This window comes from Mustelus asterias, chromosome 14 (assembly GCF_964213995.1).
Source record: "Mustelus asterias chromosome 14, sMusAst1.hap1.1, whole genome shotgun sequence".
Classification (NCBI taxonomy): Eukaryota; Metazoa; Chordata; class Chondrichthyes; order Carcharhiniformes; family Triakidae; genus Mustelus; species Mustelus asterias.
Genome location: NC_135814.1, coordinates 31,811,453 through 31,837,835, shown reverse-complemented (window position 1 = coordinate 31,837,835; position 26,383 = coordinate 31,811,453). Strand labels below are relative to the sequence as shown.

The following is a 26,383-nucleotide window of genomic DNA, read 5'->3' as shown; positions in this document are numbered from 1 at the left end:
GAGTTTCATCACAGTATAAGAATTGTTTATCAAATTACCCCCAACTGACCCAGCAACCCAAATCTTTGAGTTACAAGAATCTATGATAGGTCACTAAATGGGATAGAGAATGCATATAGGCATTTCATACTCAAATTAGGAAAGATGTAAGGAGGTAAACATTTGTCTGGGTCATTTGCAGGCTCAGTACAGGTAGCCTGAGCTTTGCAAATATCAAAAGCTGATGCATTGGCTCACCAGCAGCAGCTCAAGGATAAATCCTGGGATGGGGATTAGAGAGGGTATAAAGGGGGCTTGGTGGTGGAGGTGGGGGAAATAAATCAAGAGAACACTCCCATTCCTCCTGGTTCCACAGGAAGCCTTGAAAAAATAAATAAATAAAACCTTGAATTGCTGGTGGCCATTGAAGAATTTTTGAAGGGGGCAGGCAGGTCAGGCACCAGCTTCGCTCATGATGAGTTGATTTCACAGGGGGATACCGCAAACCAATTAAGCTCCCCATTGACATAGGTAAAGGGGGGGGGGGTTAATAGTTGTTTTAGGCTTCCACCCAGAAAACCTGCAAAGTTGTGACCTAATCTGGCAGCACCCATATATTGCAGGCGCTTAGCCATGCGGAATTGCAACCAACATTGGTCCTTTTTGCCCCATTTACTGCCTGCGGAACTGCAATGATAAATTTCTATTTTAAGGAGTAGAATGCAAGGTAATGGGTGGAGTTTGATTTGCTAAAGGAAATCTGCTGTCCTTGCTTGGTGTAGCCCACACATGACTCCAGGCCCTCAGAAAATGTGGTTGCCTCTTAAGTACCTTCTGAGCAAGGGCAATTAGGGATGAGCAGCAAGTGCTGGCCAAGCCAGCGATGCCCACATCTCATGAACACATCTTTTGAAATTGTGAATATTGAAGTGAAATAGAAAAGGCAACAGTATTTCTGATCTGTCAAGTGGTGCTTCAAGTGGTGATGAAGCAGGAAGGAACAATGCTAATATTTCTCAATGATGAGAAACAGTGAATAAAATCATGATCGGAGGGCAACTACCTGCCTTTGACCAAAAATATACAGGAGCTTTTGAAACGCATAATATCAAGAAATGCCTTGAGGCTGTGGCTACAGCAAAGGCTATGGACCCCAACAACATCCTGGCTAGAGTACTGAAGAGTCTACTCCAGAAGAAGCTGCAACCTGAGTCAAGCTGTTCCAGTACAGCTACAACATTGGCATCTACCCGATAATGTGGAATATTGCTCAGGTATGTCATGTCCATAAAAAGCAGGTCAAATCCAATCCAGCCAATTAATGTCCCATCAGTCTATTTCAATCCTCTAGGACTCTGTGACTAATCATCAGCAAAGTGATGGAATGTGTAATTGACAGCACTCGCTTGGCAATAACCTGCTCACTGATGCTCAGTTTGGATTTCGGCAGGGCCACTTGCCTCCAGACTTCATTACAGTCTTGATCCAAATATGGACAAAATAGGTGAACTGCAGAAGTGATATGAAAGTGATTACCCTTGATATCAATTATTTGGTTGAGTGTGATGTCAAAGAGCCCTAGTAAAATTTGTCAACTGGGATTCATAAATAACACAAAAGAAGATGGTTGTTGGAAGCTAATCACCTCAGTCCCAGGGCATCATTCCTCAGGGTAGTGCCTACGCACAACCATCTTCAGCTACTTCATCAATAATGGGGATTTTCACTGATTGCACAGTGTTCAGTGTCACTTGTGATTCTGCTGATATTGAAGCAGTCCATACCCAAATGCAGCAAGACATGGACAACATTCAGGCTTGGGCTGATAACTGGCAAGTATTATTCACACCACACAGGTGTGAGGCAATGGCCATCTTCAACAAGAGACAAAATTAACTGTCAATCATCCCTCCTTCACATTCAATGGCATTGCCATTGCTGAATCTTCCACCATCAACATCCTGGGGTCACTGTTGACCAGAAGCTTAAACGGACCAGTTATATAAATACTGCGACTACAAAAGCAAACTCGAGGCTAGGAATTTTGCAGAGAGTAACACACCTGCTGACTCCCCTAAGCCTGTCCACCATCTATAATACAGAAGCTAAGAGTGTGATGGAACACTCTCCACTTGCTTGGATGAGTGCAGCTCCAACAAGCTCAGCAGCAGCCTGGATAAAGCTGGATCAACACCCATCCATCATCTTAGACATTCATTTCCTCCACTACTGTCACACAGTGGCAGCAGTGCATACCATCAATAAGATTCACTACAGCAACTCTCCACAGGTTCCTTCAATAGCACCTTCTAAAAGCATGTCCTCTACTATCTAGAAGAAAAAGAGCAACAGAGCAATGGGAACACCACCACCGACAAGTTCTCCTCCAAGTCACATACCATCCTGACTTAGAACTACATGACTGCGCCTACATTGTCACTGGATCAAAGTCTTGAAACTCCCTCTCTAACAGCACTGTAGGTGTCCCTAAAACACATGGACTCTAGCAGTTCAAGAATTCAGTACACCACCACTTTCTCAAGGGCAATTAGGGAAGGGCAATAAATGTTGGGTTTACCACTTGCCAGCAGCATTCACATCTTCCGAATTAAAATAAAGAAAAATAATGTTGGATGAAGGGAGTAAAAGTTTAGCTATGCTTTGTGATGTTATGTGAATTTTATATTATGCTATCCACTAATGATGAAAGAAGGTCATATTACTTGCTGGACCCCTCCCCATGTAACTGGTATTCCACCCCCACCTGAGTGTCAAAAATATTTTAAAAACAAAACATTGATAATTCTGTCCAACAAGTCAGGAAACTCACAAATTTATTAGTTTTTAATCAGAATCTTGCCTTTCTATTGCTATTATCTGTGAGGGAACTAAGACCTCACATGGCTTTTTCAAAGATTTTAAAAACTGGACAAAGACCTTTAAAAATGGCTGGATCTATTTCTGTCCATGACCCTTGAACAACAGGAGCTAACTGTCAGTATTAAATAAACTTGCACCTTCTTATCCCTGAAGAGATACTAATAACCCCCTGTGGGCTGCAGAGACCAAATTCAAAGAGAGCTATACAAAAGTTATCTGTATTTCATAATACATGTTGGCCAACCCGAGTCTACTCGTCTGATAGGACAAAGCACCCCAAAACCTTCCTTTCAATTCTTAATGGGGGGGGACATTTAATCATCTTGGAGATCCAGATGAGGGGTACACATTCCTGGTCAAAGACAGTCACTGATATCTTGCTGTCGTTTACGTGGCGGGATCTAAAGGTTCCGCCGATAGCATACCCCTGCTGCGGGTTTGACAACAGTGGGGCCATTACATCCCGCCACTAGTGAGTGGCACACCACCTCCTGCCACCATGAAACATGCCGTGGAGAGGGAGGAAAATCTCACCCAGTGTTGAAAGCCATGTGTCATGGACTTCTAGTTTGTGAAACCAATAATATTGCCTGGTGGAACTGCAAGCTCGGTGCACCATTTTACCATTTAACTAGCAAAATCACAGAAAAGGAGACCTTCACAGATTGTATACCTGACCCCATCTACACTGTTTCTACTGAGACTTCCGTATTATCACCTACAAGACTGATTCATCTCTGCATGTCCACCTCATCATGTGAAGTCAATACCACTGGAAAAGTAAATTAACCAACAATGGTTGCCAGTGCACAGACCTCTGTGGAGGAATGCCTTATTGGACTTTGATTCGGGAGTCTGGAACCCACGAGAAACAATAATTATTTTCCTTGTGGTCTTTGCGTGGCAAATTTTCTCTATTCCTCTTTTACCATATGAATGTAAAGGGGGCAAATTTGCGTGTAAGTGCAAATAAACTGTCCCTTTCAATTCATCCTATCTTGGGTTTGCTGTGGATCACACCAAAACCGAGGGATTGGGAAATATGCCATCACTTTTAAAGAGGGATGCAAATCAAAACACCTTTCTGTTTATGGGCAACTAGTGAGAGGAGAAATTTATGCTTTTTAAATTAATCCATTTCTTATCCATAACAGATGTATAACAATTCAAAAATATATCTAGCATCTTCCGCAAGGAATCAATTCTCACAATTTGACATTCCAGTCAAAACTCTATTTACTTTCAGTGGCATGGGAGAATCCCAGCCACGAAGGAGGCTGGAGGTTTTCAGCGCTGTTGTTTTTGTTGCCAATATGAACATGTAAGGAGTCTACAAAGCTAGTGTAAAAATAAGAATGATAGACATTGAACATGCTCTACCTTTTAAAACCTCATTTATATAACTTTTATGATAACTGATTCTCCAGGTATCATTGAGGCCATGATCCCCATGCTCTGAAACTCCATTTTCCGTCAGGTAGATAGGAGGGTTGTTGAATTCTTTCTTAATCCAGTTAAGAATTCTCCTAAAACCCCAGGGAGTTACTTTGAGCCAAAATGATCCAGAATTAAGCCAGCTGCGGTCTACTGTAGTCCCGGTTCCTCTAGAAATAGAGAATTAATTAGTTTACACAACAGACAGCTCCGCTGCGTTTAATTGGAAGTGGATACATTAGAAGCAAAAAAATCTATCTTCCATTTTTTTGTACTATATTTACGATTATAGTGCTATGGATTAATAGGCCTTAATTTTAACTTTTTCATCCAATACAATGATGAAGTACCTCCCACTTTCTATGCCTTTTCACTTTGACAAAGGGTCATCTGGACTCAAAACGTCAGCTCTTTCCTCTCCTTACAGATGTTGCCAGACCTGCTGAGATTTTCCAGCGTTTTCTCTTTTGGACAATGCTGAAGAGATTTGGAGCCATTTTGAGGCCTGAGCTTCATTTCAATGTTACAACAATGTGCAGGCACTGAAGGCCTGCAGCTTGCTAGATTCAGACTGGTCAATTATCAGGGAGTCCAAAGGGCACTGGATTAGCATAAACACGTGGAGGTGTCACAATCACTGGGGAGAGGAGAGTGGGAGTGGCAGAGACTCAGATTATAGAACTCACAAAAAATATTTCAGACTTCGCTTTTCATTACTTCCGTGGCTGCACTGCAAGTGTAAACTGTGCAGGCTTCAACATGTCAATCCTGAAATGGCAATTAAAATCCGATGTCCATCAATAGACAATGATTGCATATTAAAAGGGGCCCATTGCCTGAAGCAGGCAGACATTTTGACATTGTTTTGGATGGTAGCTCTGGAAGTGGTAGGGCGGCTAATTGCTGCTGTTAATAGGGCTGTAGGTTTGCCAACACTGCTCAGAGGTTGTAACCTCCCCATTAATGTTGATTTTAGTAAGTTGAAATCGACACCAAATAATCCTATATTTTGCAAATGAAGCACATTATTAATCACCATTTGCGAGGTTTCTCAAGGATTTCCACCGGCCACCTACTGCAGTTACAGCAGGAAATTGATAGAATCCCAGCTCAAATTGCTGGCCAATTTCCCCTATTGCTACTCCAATGGTTTAGTGAATTTAACCAATAACGTGCATTCATCTAATCTCTCTAATATCAGAAGGTGTTTCTCAAATAGGAGTAAATTGGTTAGTCTTACTTCGGTGGTCGGTAAGTTAATTGAAAAGGTCCTGAGGGATAGGATTTACGACCATTTAGAAAGATGCAGCTTAATCCGGGATAGTCAACATGGATTCGTGAAGGGTAAGTCTTGCCTCACAAATTTGATTGACTTTTTTGAGGAAGTAACTAAGTGTGTCGATGAAGGTAGAGCAGTTGATGTCATATACATGGATTTTAGTAAGGCGTTTGATAAGGTCCCCCATGGTCGGCTCATGAAGAAAGTAAGGAGGTGTGGGATAGAGGGAAACTTGGCCATTTGGATAAGTAACTGGCTATCTCATAGAAGACAGAGGGTGGATGGAAAATTTTCAGACTGGAGACCAGTTACCAGCGGTGTACCACAAGGATCAGTGCTGGGTCCTCTGCTATTTGTGATTTTTATAAATGACTTGGAGGAGGGGGCTGAAGGATGGATCAGTAAATTTGCGGATGACACCAAGATTGGTGGAGTAGTGGATGAGGTGGAGGGCTGTTGTAGGCTGCAAAGAGACATTGATAGGGTGCAGAGCTGGGCCGAAAAATGGCAGATGGAGTTTAACCTTGATAAGTGTGAGGTGATTCATTTTGGTAGGACAAATTTGAATGCAGATTACAGGGTCAAAGGTAGGGTTCTGAGGAATGTGGAGGAACAGAGAGATCTTGGGGTTCATATCCACAGATCTCTGAAGGTTGCCACTCAAGTGGATAGAGCTGTGAAGAAGGCTTATAGTGTGTTAATGTTTATTAGCAGGGGGTTTGAGTTTAAGAGCCGTGGGGTTAAGCTGCAACTGTACAGGACGTTGGTGAGACCACATTTGGAATATTGTGTGCCGTTCTGGTTACCTCACTATAAGAAGGATGTGGAAGCATTGGAAAGAGTGCAAAGGAGATTTACCAGGATGCTGCCTGGTTTGGAGGGTAGGTCTTATGAGAAAAGGTTGAGGGAGCTAGGGCTTTTCTCTTTAGAGCGGAGGAGGTTGAGAGGCGACTTAATAGAGGTTTATAAGATGATGAGGGGGATAGATAGAGTGGACGTTCAGAGACTATTTCCTCGGGTGGATGTAGCTGTTACTAGGGGGCATAACTATAAGGTTCGTGGTGGAAGATATAGGAGGGATGTACGAGGTAGGTTCTTTACTCAGAGAGTGGTTGGGGTGTGGAATGGATTGCCTGCTGTGATAGTGGAGTCGGACACTTTAGGAACTTTCAAGCGGTTATTGGATAGGCACATGGAGCACACTAGAATGATAGCTTGATCTTGGTTTCGGAAAAGGTTCGGCACAACATCATGGGTTGAAGGGCCTGTACTGTGCTGTACTGTTCTATGTTCTATGAGTAGGAGAAATTAACGTCCAGCCACCATGAGAATTAGAAATGATCGATGATCAAAAGCTTGATCAAGAAGGGGTCTTGAGGAGCTTTGAAAGATGGGGAATTGGAAAATCGGAGAGGTTTAGGAAGCGAGATAATAAATCAATCTGGGGTAGTTGAAGGCTTTGATATCAATGGAAACTAAAGGACCTGAAGAGGGAAAACGCAAAAGTCCAGAGTCAGATGAATAGTTAGCTGGGGAGGGGAAATAAGGCTGGAAGATGCTGTAGGCTGAAGCAAAGCCATGGAGGACTTCATAGATAAGAACAATAGTTTTGAATTTAATGCATTAGGGAATGGAGTCAGTTAGATCAACAAGGGCCAACAAGACAATAAAATATTCCACCAACCTCACAAAAAGACAGGCATAACTGGGGCCCATGTGGTTATCCACAGCCACACTTTTCATTTGCAGCAAGTGAAACAAGTTAAAGGAGAAATTGTTGAGTGAGAGAATAAGTTCAGCTTGGCGGAGGAGAGTGGTTGACGGGAATTATTTAGGACTCTGTTCATGGAAGAAGCCCTAAGATCCTTGTGGTAGGGATGGAGATGTAGGGGAATTGTCCATAGTGAAGCGAAGGTACATTTTGCTTTCATGAGATTGTAGCTAACTTGGTTGAAGTGAAGCAAATGGCTTAACAAGGAATGGAATCAGCAAAGTTTGTGATGGTGGTGAAGATGATCCTTTTACTGCAGCGCTGGAGAAAATTGTGACTCATCGAGGACTGGATGTTAGAAAAACAGTCCGACAACACGGAGGTAGTTGAGGGGTCAAGATGAGTGTTGGAGGAGTAGAGGTAGAGCATACATGTAACAGCCAACCCGGTGTCAGCAGATGACATGTAAATGAAGAGGAGATGGACAAGGAAAGATCACTGAGGCCATTGAAGGAAGGAAACCACATAAGGGGAGTTTCACAGAGCTTAATGATGGAGGAGAAGCAGCGGTGAGAGTGACATTTTGCAAAAACTCAATGACCAACATTTAAGCTTAATAATATTTTTTGCTTATTTTCTATTATTAAAACTCGTACCTGTCAGCATCATACATTGGGATAGCATTTCCAAAATTGACACTGAATGCCAAGACCGTGGTGTAGTGATTAAATCCCATAAAGTCATATGTTCCCTTAATTCGCTTTTTTTCAGATTCAGTAAATTCAGGGAGTCTGTAAAGATTAGATTGATAGGTAGTCAAGTATCACAAACATTCTTTCCCCAGCCAAACTCTACCAAACATAGCTGGCATTTGGAGGTATCCACATTTTGGGTGTTTTTATTTTTTAAATGATTTTTATTTGAGTATAAAATTTTGGAGAGAGGGTACAGTTGGAGAAGAATATATTTAAAACTATCTTAGTGAATGCTAAAATTTAAATTTATGGGCAAAGAAGAGTCTCATGTGGTTATAAATCATGCTCAGCCTATAGGTGTCCTGACTGATAAGGTAAAGTCCAGTCTTCATAACTCCTCAATTAATATTCCCTATGAAGAATTCTAAGGAGTTATAGTTGTTGGATTGTTATTACATGACTTGTTTTAATTTTGACAACTTTGCTATTCCATTGCTACTTTGATATTTCTATGGAATATGAGGAAATCTTCCCCTAAGGGTGCCCAGGATGTGCCCCGCAGGTGCCCAGGATGTCCCTGGCAGATGGCACCTGAAGCATCTGAAAGTGGAAGATTGATCTATTATGGAATAATGTAGAAGGCCAAGAATACGCCTTCTCACCACATTTAAGTGAAACTGCAAGTTCTTAGAGCGCAGAAACAGGCCATTCAGTTTGAGCGGTCCATGCCAATGCCTTTGTGCCACACAAGCCTTCCTGGAAATGTTGGGTCTGTTATTCCTGCAGATACATTGGAGAATCCAAGGAAATCCTGAGGTAGTTCACTAAAGGTGAGATTGATAGATCTCCATTCCAATTTCTACTGACCTGCCGAGGAAATTCAATTCCCCAGGTGCTGTGAAAGTGTAGGATATCTTTGTCCTAGTAAAATTGTCTTGGAAACTAACTTTGAAATGCAGCAGAGTTTTCCATCTGAACCACTGATTCAGTGTAAAGGTGCAGCAATGTCATTAAATTATTTTATTAGATGGTAGGTGGGGGCGCAATGGTATTGCGTGAGATTCTCTGGCCTCTCCTCAGCTTTTTTCTTGGTAACAGGAGGCAGCATAGTGTTCGCTGGTGGCGGGAACCTCTGCTCCCACCACTATCAATAGGAATTCCCATTGAAGCCACCCCACTGCCAGGACATGCACATCAGAGGGTGTACTGCCAGAGGGACCAGAGAATCCCGCCAGCATGAACGGCCGGACAATTCCAGACATTGTCAATGGACTAGTAATCCAGAGACCCAGTGTAATGATCTGGGGACCAGGGTTTGTTTCCAATTTGCATTTGAATTCAATAAAAATCTGGAAGTCCAATGATGACCATGAAACCATTGTTGTAAAAACCCATCTGCTTCCCTTTAATGGGGGAAATCTGCCGTCCTTACCTGGTCTGGCATTCATGTGACTTCAGATCCACTGCAATGTGGTTGATTCTTAAATGGCCTAGTAAGCCACTCAGTCCAAGGGCAATTAGGGATGGGCAATAAATGTTGGTACACAGCGACGCCCACATCCCATGAATGAATTTTTTAAAAATATAAATGTAATAGCTAGCACGGGATTTGGATAATTTTCAACATCAGCATTAATTTAAAAGAAAGCTCCAATTTATAGCATAAAAAGTAAAATTATGTGCTGATTGAAACAGGGAAATGTTCTATATACTTTAAGCTAATAGACAAATCAAAGTCATTGCTAACATTCAGTTAATATCTAATTTCCTACCGAGATTTAGGCAAGCCTTGAGCCAAACTTTTCTCTCTCACACGTGCTTTCATCACCTCATTGTAATCACCATTTTTGAAAATTGGATATGCAAACCAACCGCCATAAAACTAAAAGAACAAAAAGCATAAAATCACACTTCAACAGTGTCCGGACTCTATATTTCAACCATTATACAATTCATGTCAAAAGAACTTGGTGGATATGGCAATAATTACAAACGAACTGTTCAATGGCTAAACAAATACATAATGAGTATGACTCCAGACATTCAATTAATATCAGTAGTATAATCATTTAAAGTATATTTTATATTTAAGTAATTATATAACAGTGTGGGTAGTAGCCATGAAATGGCAGTGTTGGACTGGGGTGGGCACTGTAAGAAGTCTCACAACACCAGGTTAAAATCCAACAGGTTTATTTGCAATGTTCCTTCACATTCCAATCTGTAATTATCTTACAAGTGTGTCTTTGCCTATATACGCTGTGTTTGTGAACCTACTTCTCCACTCACCTGATGAGGGAGCATTGAGATGTAGTGGAAACTATGAATTTTGAAACGGGGCTGTGGAATCGGAAAGGGGTCTTGCTCACATTGTGTGAACTCTGATTCTATAATGAAATGGTGGGCTGGATTTTACCCCCCCACTGGAAGGACAAGTAAAATATCAGGGGTGGCAGGTCCACCACCTTGCTGCCCATCCATAGTTCTGTCCCTCATAATACGGTGGGTGAGTAGTTATTGAAATTTGCAACCAACCCGACATTATTAAATAAATAATTAATGGTCAATTCAGTTTGTTACCAAGCCAATTGAGCTGAATAATACACTGCTCAACCTATAATACCGCTGGCACAGGCTGGTGGGTGGGAATGGACAGACTTTCTTCAGTAAACAGCTTAAAACTTCCTTTGCGCATAATACCCCCACCTCAAGATGATGCCCCCTGTCTTTGCTCCTCCCCATGGTCTCCAAAACAAGCAACCTTGCCCTCTTTCACCACCCTCCTGAGGCTCCCCTATTACCTGGGACGACAGAAGCCTAAAGTCTACAAGATTATGAGAGGCATAGACAGAGTGGATAGTCAGAAGCTTTTTCCCAGGAACAGTTAATTACCAGGGGGCATAGGTATAAGGTGCGAGGAGCAAGATTTAAAGGAGATGTACGAGGCAAGTTTTTTACACTGAGGGTGGTGGGTGCCTGGAACCCAATGCCGGGGAGGTAGTGGAAGCGGATACAATAGTGACTTTTAAGGGGCGTCTGGACAAATACATAAATAGGATGGGAATAGAGGAATATGGTCCCCGGAAGGGTAGGGGGTTTTAGTTCATACGGGCAGCATGGTCAGTGCAAACTCGGATTGGGCCTGTTCCTGTGCTGTAATTTTCTTTGTTCTTTGAATCCAGAGGCTGTGGCTGTCTTCATCTATGGATCGTACTGGCATCACTGAATCCTGACATTGATGGGTCTGTTAGAACTGCCAGCCTGATTTTCTCTTAGGGGCAAAACATTTTGAAGGGGCAGAAGTCATACTCTCACCTCATTCATGCTGCTCGCAGCTGTTTACGCAGATGGACTGAATCTGACATTTCCTGCAGATTGGGGTCAGCAATATGCTCCCCCATAAAATTTGGCCTGGTATTTCTGGAATGATGAACTAAACTCATTACCGTTCCATCACCTGTGTGATGAAGGTCCACAGATCATGAAAATATGTAACTAAATTCGGACCATGAAGCGAATGGTGAGCAATCAAAATAATTAGCCAATGAAAACACTTACAGTCCTGCTCACTAATAAATTGTGAGTGTTGTGGAGAAATCAAATGTGACCCAACAGAAAGGAAACCATTACCACTAACAATTGGTTCAAAGAGTAACCACAAAACAACGGAACATTCTTGGAGGCCGCAATTTAGCTACTGTGTTAGCCGCAGGTGTAAATCCTGCTTTGGCTGCTAAATCTCACGTGAGGCCCAAAACGGGATCTGCGCTGGTGGGATTTCAGTTTGTGATCTTCCCCACACCCCTCCGATGATATGATCAGGTTCATGCCCAGTGATGTGCCTGATTAGCATGTTTATATAATAAATTTAAAAATCATTATACGGCTTAACGCCGCGACCTCTGCCCTCACCATTTTGTCCTACCCAGCCGGCGTGACGTCACAGTGGGGCAAACCAATACTGGCTTTCAAAAATGAAAACCAGTCGCGGTGACCATGCCAAGCATCCAGTGGGACAGTCTCCCCACAAGGCAGCAAGCCCTCCTGATACAGACTAAGTGACAATGAGCATGGGAGGTGGCCTTTGATTATTTATTTTCCACTTTCTTAACGGAGTCAAGATGATTTAACTAAGTAAGATGTCAACTAGATTGTTCCTTACCATCAAATGCCTATTTGCAGCATCGATGTCTTCTTGTTTATATGGATTCCTTGGCTCAACCCAGTCGGAATTGATAGTAATGGAGATAAGCCCTCCTTGCTGCGGTCTGTAAGTTTCATTGTACAAGTGCCAAACTTCAGCATGAGCTTTGATTAGATTGTGACCAACAATATAAGGAGCTCTGCCTAATCTTGTGCCAATACCTTAAAACAAAACAGGTAGCGGTTTATTACATTAAAAAAGAGTTTCATACTTATTAGAATAAAACAGCGAGTCTCTACCAGTCAAAAACATACTGTGATGAAACTTGTAATGCATCAACACCACTTTCACGATAAAGTTCTTTTGATGTTATATCAGTATATTACTATAATTAAGGCAGTTTGCAAACCACTAACAAAAACATGCATGTTTTCTCAAAGTATGGGGATTTTGAGGACAAATTTATCTAGCTTGCCCGTGGCAAAACCCATGGGAACGGTTCCAACAAGAGCTTTACATTGCCCTGATTTTATTCTTTATTGAAGCTAAAGGAAAGTAATATTAGTTCAGGTGTAAAATAGGATTCCATCCAATCCTGGGGATTCCTGGCTGGAGGCTTGAGTTAAAATTGATGCCATTAGGTACATCCCTATTAACCATTACATTCAGCCCTTCTTTCAGTGTTGTTTTATGCCCAAAATTGCACTATGAGTTTCTGCCTCCCTAAAGTACCAGATATGGTTGTGATCAACACCTTATAGATATTCCATTGTCCGCCATGTTTCCTACTGGCATCCGTTTTCCCTGAAAGATCTAAAGTAAATGGTAGAATATTTGGCTAGGTGACATAGAAGTCTGAACTGATGTGTGAATTGGATGGTTATAATTTTGAGACATAAGATACCCCTTTTTATACAAACCCACCTGCCAAGGCTAGATACAACCTTCTTCTCTAGGTAGCATCCGTGATTATTTGAAGGTCACAGAGCCACAGCTTATGTTGTGAATTTACTGCAGGGCTGGGTGAGGAGGCAAGACCCAAGTCTACCTCAGCTAGAAGAGATTGAACCCCATTCTGCTGGCATTCATATAGAATCATAGGATCCCTACAGTACAGAAGGAAGCCATTTGGCCCATCGAGTCTGTACCGACCACAATCCCACCCAGGCCCTATTCCCATAGCCTCACACATTTACCCTGTTAATCCCCCTGACACTAGGGTCAGCGTGCCACCCCGATTGTTCTGAACCCCAATCTGGCCGTCTAGCCAACTGAACTAACCAGCCCTGCTTCTCGGTACAATAAACAAGTCCAAAGTCAGACTGACAGACTCTCTCATTGAACTTTCATGTATAGTTTAAACTCTAAAATATCCTAATTTCTAGTACAGAACCCATAATCTCTGTTTGAAATATCCAATTAGGTACTTGAAGTTTTGGTTTGGTCCCTGGTTTGGATGTGCAAGTCTAATTGGTCCAACAGAATTGTTGATTTTCAACATTCAGTTAACTGAAGGCCACTGAGAGAAAAAAACTGCAAGATGCAATGAGAATTCATCTTTAAAAAACATTTTGAGACAATTATTGTTCACATTATAACCTTTGGAAAGTGTTAAACACAGTTTAGGCAGTACTTGCCCCTAAAAGCTTTTATATGAATGACACACATACATGAGACTGAAAAAGGACACCAATGCAAATACAATACCTGGTGCTGCTGTGCCATAGCCATAACCAAGGAGCGCTGTATTGTAAGGTTCATTCAAGGTTATCCAGAACTTAACCTTGTCACCCAATTTTTGAAAACAGAAATTAGCATATTCCACATATCGGTCAATGGTGCTACTGTTTTCCCAGCCACCCACATCCTGTAGAGCTTGGGGCAGATCCCAGTGGTAAAGCGTAACCTGTAGATAACCAGCAGTCAATAAGTATAAAATAATGTTCACCATTGTTTTTCGCTTTTTACGGATAAAGTGACCACAGTTTTTTAAATGGACATTTGATAACTCATGATCAAAATAACATAAAATAATGTTCAAAATACTTACCCAATCTTTTGACAGCAAAATGCAGGAGCAAATGGTAGTCACACGTTTTGAAAACCAGCAAAAGAAAAATCAAGTATTCCTTTTTGCCTTGTAAAATCAATCATTTTTTAATAACCACAAGGATCGTACGATACTTTAAAATTCATTAAAAACATATTATCCCTGACAAATGCTCTGGTATCATCATTGTTAGTGATTACTGGGCCACTTTGTTTATCCAAAGCTAAAAGAGAAAAGGTGCAATGATGCATTGTTATTTGCTAAATTTAACACCATTTCATCTTGCTGGGCTCTGCTGGATCAGTGTCCACTTCTGCTCCAAAACAGAACCTCGTCCAACTTCTTGAGTGAACCTAAGTGGTGACAGGAGGGCTCTGGCTGCATGCTGTTCCTGACAATTGATCTGGCTGCTGCCCTCGCATGTTATCCACACACACAGACACTCACCAGCAGGATTACTGATCTGAAACAGCAACCTCTAAACCACCACTTCACCAGCTTAGTTTATTCAGAGTAAACTGAGATTAAACTTGGTGCCTGGTCTGAATGGTTCAACCAGTGATTATCTTAAGGAGTTGGGTCCTTAAGAAAGCTTGTATTTATCCTTTTTCAACTGAGTGAAAGTTTCCTTTAATATACATTTCGAATGAGAAATATTCTGATAAAATGACCAAATTGAAAATGTATGTGCCTTTGTTAACACCTTGTGTGTAAGTGGCTGCATTTTATGTTTAGCTCCATTAATCCTTTATACATTATTTACCAACAAATGTATTCCTATTAATTTGTGATATGTACCTGAGGTTTAATCTTAGCAGCAAGAAGAGCGTCTATAAACTTTATATAGTAGTTTAATCCAACTTGATTCACAAATCCCGTGGTTCCATCGGGAAGAATGCGAGGCCAGGATAGGGAAAAACGATAATGGTTGACTTTCAGTTGTTTCAGAATAGCCAAATCTTCATCAATCTTGTGATAGCTGTCACACGCTATATCTCCAGTATCATCATTGCCCACTTTTAAAGGAGTATGAGTGAAGGTGTCCCATATACTCAGTCCTTTTCCATCAGCTCTCCAAGCTCCTTCAATCTATAGTCAATGAGATAACAGTAAATATATTTGTTTATATCCTTAAACATTTTGTTGGCATTATCATTTCTATAAAATATGGAACATCTCAACATTATTTATCCTTTATGTGCCCTTCAGAAATATACAGGGAGACTCATTAACTCAAGATCTGTCCTTTCTCCAATCTCAGATTATTTAGCAACCAGCAAATATCATCACCTATCAGCCATGAGGATATAAACACACTGAATAGTAGATAAATATTATGAACAAAACCGCATAACAGGAAGTTCCATTCAATGTGGGTGAGTGAATCCATTGTCAACAATTGGTCTATATGAAGAGTATAATGCACTAGCGGTATCTTGTGGTAGATATTAAATACTACAACACTGCTTTACTAAGCAGCTCAGCAGCAATGTTGGGCACATGCGTAAAGCAGATATTAAATGTGTTAAAGTTCTCCCCATAATATGTCTTTCTGGTGGGGTTTCTAATTGATGCAAGAAGCTCTTACCAGAATGAAGTTCAAATGGTAGGGGCAACCACAGTTGTCCCCACCTTTTCCATTGCTTACGCTGGCTCTGCATTCATTTTTTAAAAAAAATCAAGGATTGCCAGGCAACTGCCAGATGCATCGATTTCATTACATCAGGAAAGAAAAAACTACTTGTTTAGAAGGAAAGATGCTAGGCAGGTAAGGTTTCACCACAGGATGTCTGTGCCCACCAGCTATCAATCCACACCCCCAGGCAGAGGTGAATCTGCCCAAGATTGTCAAGGAAGGCAGTAGGAGGAGTGCACCATACGCTGCAATTTTCTATCCACACTATATACAGCCACTATCCGTCAGTCAGTGGGTGTGAGGGGAACTTTTGCTCTTACATTTTATCTTTCAAGTTTTTAAGCTGGCTGTCTGATGAGAAAGATACCACGGACTGCCAAACAGAACAATCCTCCTCACAATTGCCTTATATATCACAACATCTATCTTACCCATATGAAACAGGTCAAGTACTGGCTTCTTTGTCACCTGCCTGCATGCTCCAGTGCATGTCTGCACATTGAGTTTCCTTTCACCATTTCTGCCCGACTTTTCAATGATAAAGATAATAATTGTTTGCTTCTTCCCTGCTGCTGTCAGACTTTTGAATAGACCTACCTCGCATTAAATTAATCTTTCTCTATTACTGTAACACTACATTCTGCATCCTCTCCTTTCCTTCTCTCTGTACGGTGTGCTTTGTTTGGATAACGCGCAAGAAACAATATTTTTCACTGTATACCAATACGTGACAATAATAAATCAAATCAAAATCAAATATAATTTGAGCCATTCCATAGACCCTATGATTTTTTGCCAGCCTATGTGGCCACATACTGTTATTTGCATGCAATCTCAGCTCATTAGATTTTGATAAAGCATCACATTATCAGCAAAATTGTAGCCCATGGAATAAAAGGAACAGTAACAGCACGGATACAAAATTGGCTGGAAACAGGGAGTTTTTTTTGGAGTGGAGTCAGCGAGTTCCCCAGGGATTGGAATCATTGATATATATTATTGACCTAGACTTGGGTGCACAGGGCACATTTTCAAAACTTGGAAATGTTGTGAATTGTGAGGAAGATAGTGATAAACTTCACATAGATAGGCTTGTGGAATGAGTGGGCAAGTGGAATTTAGTGCAGACAAGTGTGAAGTTATTTATTTTGGGAGGAAGAATGAGGAGAGGCAACATTAAATTAAAGGGTGCAATTCTGGGGGGGGCTGCAGCAGCAGAGGAATCTGGGGGTACATGCACAGATTCACATGCACACAAACCATTGAAGGTGGCAGGGCAGGTTGAGAAAGCATATGGGATTCTGGGCTTTAAAAATCAGAGTACCAAAGCTGTTTTGATAAACATCGTGGCACAGTGGTTAGCACTGCTGCCTCACAGCACCAGGGACCCGGGTTCAATTCTTGGCTTGGGTCACGGATTGTGTGGAGTCTGCACGTTCTACCTGTGTCTGCGTGGGTTTCCTTTGGGTGCTCTGGTTTCCTCCCACAGTCTGAAAGACATGCTGGTTAGATGCATTGGCCATGCTAAATTCTCCCTCAGTGTACCCAAACAGGCACCAGAGTGTGGCGACTAGGGAATTTTGGCAGTAGCTTCATTGCCATGTTAATATAAGCCTACTTGTGATACTAATAAATAAATTTAAACTCCATAAAGTACTGGTTTGGTGTCAACCAGGATATTGTGTTCAGCGTAGGCATTTGAGAGGGTTCAGAAAAGATTCACAAAAATGGTTCTAAGGATGAGGGTCTTCCAATTACATGGATTGATTAGAAATGCTCAGGTTGTTTTCTTGAGAGAAGGAACATCCGAAAGAGATTTTATAGAGATGTTCAAAGTAGATTGAGTGAGAAGTTAGAAATTTGGTTCAGATGGCGGCACGGTAGCACAGTGGTTAGCACTGCTGCTTCACAGCTCCAGGGACCTGGGTTCGATTCCCGGGTTGGGTCACTGTCTGTGTGGAGTTTGCACATTCTCCTCGTGTCTGCGTGGGTTTCCTCCGGGTGCTCCGGTTTCCTCCCACAGTCCAAAGATGTGCGGGTTAGGTTGATTGGCCATGCTAAAATTGCCCCTGAGTGTCTTGAGATGGGTAGGTTAGAGGGATTAGCAGGTAAATATGTAAGGATATCGGGGTAAGGTCTGGGTGGGATTGTGGTCGGTGTAGACTCGATGGGCCGAATGGCCTCTTTCTACACTGTAGGGGTTTCTATGATTTCTATGATTCTATGGGAAAAAGGTGCTCCTTTTTCTACTTTCTTTCAACCTCCAGTGGTTTGTGAATTTCCTTCCTTGCCTCCAAGCTAGGTGAGTGCAACTTTCCATTACTTTATTTGTTTAAATTATTGACTTTTTGACTGATTAAATAAATAAGGTTGACAGAAATGGCAGGCAGGTCTTTGGCAAATTCGGCTCTGAGTTGCTGAACTGGAGTCTGAGTTGCAGGCATTGCGGGTCATCAGAGAGGGTGAGTTATCTGACACTTTCTCACACCCCTCGGTAAATCAGAGAAATGAATGCGTGGTTCAAAGACTGGTGTGGGAGAACTGGTTTCCAGTTTGTGGGGCACTGGCCCCAGTACCAGAAAAAGTGTCGGTTGTACCATTGGGACACCTGAACCATCCTGGGACCAGTGTTCTTGTGAAGCACATAGTGAGGGAAGTAGAGAAGATTTTAAACTAAATAATGCGGGCAAGGGATCAAACTTAGGAAGATGTGGTAAGTTAAAGAATAGAGGCAAGGCAAGAAAGAAAAGTATTAATAGAGGAAAGGATAAACAGGTGGTAACAGGAAAGGACAAAGAGTACAAATCTCAGAGTAATTCAGCAGGTAAAATGAGAGATTACAAAATAATAACAGGATAAAACTAAAGGCACTGTATCTGAATGCACTTGGCATTCAAAGTAAAACAGATAAACTGATAGCTCAGATAGAAATAAATAAATATGATCTGATAGCCATTGCACAGACATGACTGCAGGATGATTGGTATCTGAATATTGACGGGTACATGACATTTAAGAAAGACAGGCAGCTGGGGAAAGGTGGAGGTATGGCTTTGTTAATTAATGATGGCATTAGCATAATAGGGAGATTACTAGTGACTCTGGATTGTTGGTGACAATGTCGCTCCATTGCAGCACAATGTCAGAGCCAACAGCCCATTTGAGCAGAGGTTGTAGAATAAAGTAATTCTTGCCATAGCCACTTTACCTTCTGTGTAACTGAACTATCCCAGAAAGCTTCCTTTTGGAAAGCCATCTGTGTTGTTCATGATATTGGAATGACCATACATGACTGTCAGAAATAAATAGTGAAATTAATGGCAAGCAAAGATGGTGTAAGAGAGACTTTAGATCACTATCTTCTAAAGGAAATAATACAGCAGTAAGATGACTAGAAACTGGATTGTAGTGATTGACAATAGTATAGATAATGCTATGTAATAGATAATACTCGGGGGTACAGTTTCAAAATAAGAGGTCCCCATTTAGGATGGAGATGAGAAGAAATTTCTTCTTTCAAAACGAATGTTGATCTTTGGAAATCTCTACCCCCAGAGAGCAATGGAGATTGGGTCAATGAATGTATTCAAGGCTAAGTTAGACAGGTCTCTGACTTTTAAGGGAATCAAGGGGAGGTTGAAATGAAGTAGATTAAAGATGATAATGAGACCAGCCATGATCTTAGTGAATGGTGCAACAGGCTCAGGGGCTGAATGACCTGCTCCAGCTCCGATTTCTAATGATTTTATGAATTTAAAATAACAATGGTGAGATATTTGGGAGACAGATTGCATCATAGGAATTGGGATAATTTCATACATGGTGGCCCAGATGTTGCAGTGGTAATGACAGTGAAACTATCAGTGTTCGCTCTCATCCCTCCACTGAAATTGACAGCAATTTTGGCAGTCAGCACATGCACAAATCATGTAGAAATCCAAATTTTGCTATCATTGATTCCACACTTTCCGCAGAGGTTAAGGTCCTCACCGTTTGAAATCTCAAAGCAATCAGTGAATTGATGAAAAACTTCCATTCTTACACAGTCAGCCTCACCATAAAAATCTTTGGAAAAAGTTTAACTTTATGGAATGAAGTGCAACTGTTTTTTTAAAGAGCGCACTAATTTCACAATTACTACGAAACATCTTTACTGAGCCTGAAAAACTAATTTTAAATCTGGAATTAAAAATTCCTCCATTAGGAAAATAAATTCCACACTTTTAAAAAATGATTTTTTAAAAGTGTGCTTTAAAGTTTGCTTCAGCTTACATTTTAATCCATTTTATTTCACTATCTGAAAGTATCAGTTGAAAGAGGAGGAATTTGCAGAGAGATTTGGATAGGCTGAGTGAGTGGGCGAGGATCTGGCAGATGGAGTATAACGTTGACAAGTGTGAGGTTATCCACTTTGGAAGGAATAATAGTAAAATGGACTATTATTTAAACGGTGAAAAATTACAACATGCTACTATGCAGAGGGACCTGGGGGTCCTTGTGCATGAATCGCAAAAACTCAGTTTGCAGGTGCAGCAGGTGATCAAGAAGGCAAATGGAATGTTGGCCTTTATCGCAAAGGGCATGGAGTATAAAAGCAGGGAGGTCTTGCTGCAATTGTACAAAGTACTGGTGAGGCTGCAACTAGAGTAGTGTGTGCAATTTTGGTCCCCTTATTTGCAGAAGGATATATTGGCCTTGGAGGGAGTACAGAGAAGGTTCACCAGGTTGATACCGGAGATGAGGGGGTTAGCTTATGAGGAGAGATTGAGTAGATTGGGCCTGTACTCGTTGGAGTTTAGAAGGCTGAGGGGAGATCTTATAGAGACATATAAGATAATGAAGGGGCTAGACAGGGTAGAAGCAGAGAGATTCTTTCCACTTAGAAAGGAAACAAGAACTAGAGGACACAGCCTCAAAATAAGGGGTGTCAGTTTAGAACAGAGTTGAGGAGGAACTTCTTCTCTCAGAGGGTAGTGAATCTCTGGAATTCTCTGCCCATTGAAGCAGTGGAGGCTACCTTGTTAAATATGTTTAACCCACAGGTAGATAGCTTTCTGATCAATAAGGGAATTAAGGATTATGGGGAGTGGGCGGGTAAGTGGAACTAAACCACTATCAGATCAGCCATGATCTTATTGAATGGCGGGGCAGGCTCGAGGGGCTAGATGGCCTCCTCCTGCTCCTATTTCTTATGTTCTTAATTTCATTTCCTGGCTGCGATCTGTGAAAGTAGTTCAGTGTGACATTCTCAGCAAGTAGGGTAAGCAGACATCACTGTTGCCTATTGCTGGATACCTGGAGATCCCCTTAACTTGGAGTTGTGAAAGGGGAAGTGTGCACCACAAAGAAGCTCTCTTTGAGGTTACCGTCGATAGCAAAATCCAGTCTATTTCATTCCCCTCCCCCCGCCCCACTCGACCCCAGATTTTCTTCTGCTAGTAATTTACTATTTTTAGATGCTTAATTTCACGGTATGGATATACAGAAAGTGTGGCCCTTTTCTGGTTAAAAATCATGGCAGGTAATAAATGCTGGCCTTGAATGTTTATGATCTCTGTGCGTAATCACTATCATATTGATAAAATGTTAATTCTGTGCCACAGGGCTATATTTTGTACTACCAAAATCAACATCAGTTGACTTAAAAGCTAACCGGACAGCAGCTGTGGAGAGAGAATGGAGCCAACATTTCAAGTCAGGATGACCCTTCAGACTGACTCAAAATGTTGGCTGCGAATCTCCCAAAAGTGCTGAATTGGCGGGAAAACTGTTCTAGATCCCGACTGTTTTTTCAGTTCAACTTCTCAGCAGAATCTCCCCACTCTGTGCACTGCAGAGGTCACCAATCATGAATCTCATTAAAAACCCAGGGGGGCGGGGCCTATTTGCGCCAGAGTTTGACAGTTCTGGAACTCTGCGCATGCGCAGTGGCCCCAATCTGTCAGGCTCCCCATTTGCTGGCCAGCTCAATCGCTGGCCAGCCTGGGACCCCCGAAGTGCTGCCCGCTCAGCCCCTCCCCCCACCCACGGTCTGATCGCAGCCCCCACAACAATTCCCGGGCCAGCCCTCTGACCCCTCCGCCCCGGAGCGCCTTGATGTCCAGCCCACCACCCCCTCCCAGCAGTGGCAATCCCCCCCCTGCTGACCACCACTAGGGTCAGACCCCCCCCCGGGAGGAGCCCCTGCCTGGCAGACCACCACCCCTCATCCTGCCCCAATCGCTGCCCTCCCTCCATCCCTGACTGATCCTGTCTGCAGAGTAGCAGCGGGACCCCCCCCATCCCCACTGATCATCCCTAGGCCCCACACCCTTGGCACTGCCCGATGCCCAGTGGGCAGTGCCAAGGTGCCCCCTGGGCATGGGCAAGTTTTCCCTTGAGCAATGCCAGGGGGCACACGATGGTGCTGCCAGGGTGCCCATGCCCAGGGGGCACCACTCCCCCACCACCTGACCCCCTGGGGGGGCCCCAATTGCCCCCCTTCATTCCGGCAGGGTTTCCTGCTAGTTCCCCGAACGTGGGGAGCTACTCTAAACCCCGCTGGAATGAAGTACTCCTGGGGGGGGTGGGAGATTCAATCGGGACCAGTAAGTTCCCGATAATTACATTCAAACTACATTTAAAACATGTTAAAAACAGATTCAAATGACTTACCTGCCTTCCTGCCGGTTTCCAGCGTGATCTGGCCTGCGACTGTTCGCCGGCTCTGGGAGATGCGCATGCGTTCCCAGCGCATGAGCAAATCCCGGAACAAGGCCGGCGACGCGCATCTCCTACCCCGACCCGCCAGAAAAGTTGCGGCTCGGGATGGGAGAATTGCGGCCATCTCTCCACAGATGCCGTCAGACCCGCTGAGATTTTCCAGGATTTTCTGTTTTTGTTTCAGATTCCAGCATCCATAGTATTTTGCTTTCTATAGTAAAAGCTAACCTGATAGGCAGCGGTAGCTGCACTCCATGCAAAGTTCTTCGGGAATTCTCCGTAAAGAAATTCATCTTCCTTCTGAGGTGGGAAGCCATTGTCATGGATTATCTCTGTATAATAATGGGCAGACCGCTTGGGGGTCCTTTGTCTGTTAGGATCTTTGAAGTTTACATGATGCAGCCCAAATTGCAAACTGTATCCATTGACCCATTCAAAGCTGTCCAAGAGGGATGCGGCTGTGTAGCCTTTAAGATTAACACCATCCAACTTGTGAGCTGCAATTTTTTTTTTAAAAGAGAAAATAATGAATTTCAGATTATTGGGCTCATCACTATGTTAGTTTCATTGCATGAACCATTAAATAAATACTATAATATCCTGTTTTACTGGATGTTCAGTGCTATATATACAAAATGCGGATGCAGATATAACAGCATATAACTGAAAATAATATTAATATTTGCAGAAAATTAGTATAGAATCCCTACAGTACAGAAGGAGGCCATTCTGCCAATCGAGTCTGTACCAACCACAGTCCCACACAGGCCCTATTCCCGTAACCCCATGCATTTATCCTACTAATCCCCCTGACACTAAGGGGCAATGTATCATGGCCAATCAACCTAACCACACATGTTTGGACTGTGGGAGGAAACCCAAGCACCCAGAGGAAACCCACACAGACATGGGGAGAAAGTGCAAACTCTACACAGACAGTGACCCAAGGCCGGAATTGAACCTGGGACCCTGGCGCTGTGGGGCAGCAGTGTCAACCACTGTGCCACCCATATTCTTCTTGGAGCAGAGACAACATCTATTCCCACCAATCTAAAGCCAATTGATTTCTCTGCCAGACCCTTCACGTGTTTCCTTTTGCTTTTCTCTCACTTTAAGATCCTATAAGTTCTTTATCATGTTGTAAATTCACAAATTTGTATTAACATTTTAATAGAAAATGCCTGTAAGGCTAATCATGAAGAGATATAACTAGAAGTTACTGCTTTCTAAAGAAATATATATGTTTCTATTCATTTCGTTCGACAGGGGCACTTAGTTCAAAATTTAGATTTTTTACAAATGCTCTCAGACACTTTCAGTACTCTTTGTAGCAGAAAAATAGAACAAATAACCTTTTAGCGCCTCGTTGATATATGTTTTGTAGTAGAATATTCTGTCTGTATCATCCACACTGGAAGCAGGTTTTGTCGCTACACCATTTCCAGTTATGTAAATCGGGGGATTGTTGTATTCTTCCTTGATCCAGTTCAGTAGTCGCCTCAAGCCCCAGGCTACAGCCTTATGTTTCTTAGTCGCTGTAGATGGCCAACTTCTGTCAAATTCTTCAGCTGTATCTCGATCCGACGCATAAGAAGGCGATTTGAGTTTGGCAATGTGATGGCGTACAATTTTTGTGGTGTACGTGTTGAGACAAAAAACATCTGCGGTACCCTGGATGAAAGCTTTCTCTTTCTCTGTGAACTGGGGAAGCCTCGAAGCCGAAAGACGTTGCAGTTCACTCTTGTTTCCAACCTGCCATTTCATTGCATCAGGGTAATCCCCATTTTTAAAGATGGGGTGTGCAAACCAGCCCAAAATAAACTGCAGGTAGCGATCAGCGGCAGCCACATCTCGGAGATTATTCATTATCTTTGGTTCCACCCAGTCTGCATTCAGGTTGATGGAAATTAAGCCTTTCTGTATACTTCTATATTTATCATCATAAGTGTGAAAGACTTTGGCGTGAGCCTTCAGCACAACACGTGCCACTGTGTAGGGAAGATCACCTGGTTTGTTTAAAGCCGGGGGAAAGGAAGTTGTGCCATATCCTTCCCAGCTAAATACAGAGGGTTCATTAAATGTTATCCAGAACTTAACCCTATCACCAAAAGTTTTGAAGCAGTAATCAGCATATGCATTAAACACGTCAATCAGTTCTTCTTTCTCCCAGCCTCCAATATCTTGAAGAGCTTGAGGTAAGTCCCAGTGATAAAGTGTTACCATTGGTGTTATATTGTTTGCAAGAAGACCATCAATTAGTTTGTTATAATAGTCAACACCTGCAAGGTTCAGTGAGTCAATTCTTCCATCAGAGAAAATACGAGACCATGAAATGGAAAAGTGGTAGTTTTTAACTCTCAATGCTCGAAGCATGTAAAGATCTTCATCAATTTTGTTGTAACTGTCACATGCAATGTCACCATTCTGGGCCATATTGGATGTATGTGTGAAATTGTCCCAGATACTAGGTCCCTTCCCATCAGCATTCCATCCTCCTTCGATCTGATAAGCCGAAGAGGATACACTCCAGACAAATCCTTCTGGGAATGTGTCATATAAGAACTTGTCCCGTTCCATAGTCTCCTGACTTGAAAACTTCTCCCACACAACTTTTGCCTTTGAGGGCACTTCAGATGCTGGCAAGTTACCCAATCTTTTAACATTGTTGTTGGGAATAAGGGTCTGAATTAAATTGTTTGAAGAGCTGTTAACAAAACCATTATTCTCAATGATCTGTGTGTAAAAGTATGCTGATTCCTTTGGCGTTCTGGGTCTGTTAGAGTCTTCAAGATTCACATAATGAAGTCCAAATCTATGGCTGTAACCTTGTGGACCTTCAAAATTATCCAATAGTGACCATAGTGTAAATGCCTTCACATTGATATTATCCAGAATTGAAGCTAGCGGGGGAAAACGAAGGTGATGTTAATTATGTTTTGCAGCAAATATATATAACTAATCACTGTAAGAGTTTTAATCAAATAGTTTAACAGTCAATACCCAACTTTTCAGAAAGTTTTACTTTTAAATGCCATTAATTTTGCAGAAATAGTCCATCACACAATGGACTGTGAGAATACCATCAATTTTTGTATTTCATCATGTACCTTATGTCATTACCTTTTTGCCAAACTCATGGGTGGGATTTTCCAGCCCCATCAATTGACAATGGACGTTTGGCTGGCCCGCCGCATCCCCCAAAGTGGATCCCACCATGGCGGGGATGGAAAATCCCAGCCATAATCTTCGTAGCTCTTGATTTTTTTTTGGTCAGCAAATCTATGTGAAATCTCCTGACATTTCTGCCAAATATCGAAGAAAATGTATTTTCTGCACTTTCTCTCAAATTTTATTATAAATGGCATTTTGCCATTTGCTTTAACTTTGAGTGGAAAATATTAATATTATCTCCTTATTTAAAACAGTTACATGCAATTGTATTGTGGCAGGAATAACAGGTTAAGTTTGTAGGAACGTAAATGCCAAATCAGCAGATCAGAACTCCTTGAACCATTATTAATATAATGTATTACTATTAATAGACTTAAAACAATATATTTCAATTTGCCATGTCATTTTAATTGGGGCTTGCTTTCTTGGCAATCCATTGTTTTTCTTTCATGAATGAGGGCATCAGTGGCTCGGCCAGCATTTATTGCCCATTCCAAATTGCCCTTGAGAAGGTGAGCTGTCCTTCTTGAACTGCTACAGTCCATGTGGTGTTGGTACACCCACAGTGCTCATAGGAATTGAGTTCCAGGATTTTGAACCAGCAACAGTGAAGGAACAGTGGCACAGTTTCCAAGTCAGGATGGCGTGCGGCTTGGAGTGGAACTTGTAGGAAATAGTATTCCCATACATCTGCTGCACTTG

General features: G+C 42.1%; 1 protein-coding gene across 1 annotated transcript in view; it reads right to left on the bottom strand.

Moving 5' to 3' along the window:
* LOC144504132 (lactase/phlorizin hydrolase-like) overlaps positions 1 to 26,383 on the bottom strand; it is a 58,229-nt gene that overhangs the window by 3,298 nt on the left and 28,548 nt on the right. The window contains exons 8-15 of the mRNA XM_078229307.1: positions 23,863 to 25,410; positions 22,739 to 23,007; positions 14,971 to 15,261; positions 13,830 to 14,028; positions 12,141 to 12,343; positions 9,751 to 9,860; positions 7,940 to 8,074; positions 4,240 to 4,463 (exon numbers count right to left, since the gene is read on the bottom strand). Of these exons, the coding sequence (XP_078085433.1) occupies positions 4,240 to 4,463; positions 7,940 to 8,074; positions 9,751 to 9,860; positions 12,141 to 12,343; positions 13,830 to 14,028; positions 14,971 to 15,261; positions 22,739 to 23,007; positions 23,863 to 25,410 (2,979 nt within the window). The remainder of the gene's footprint in view (positions 1 to 4,239; positions 4,464 to 7,939; positions 8,075 to 9,750; positions 9,861 to 12,140; positions 12,344 to 13,829; positions 14,029 to 14,970; positions 15,262 to 22,738; positions 23,008 to 23,862; positions 25,411 to 26,383) is intronic.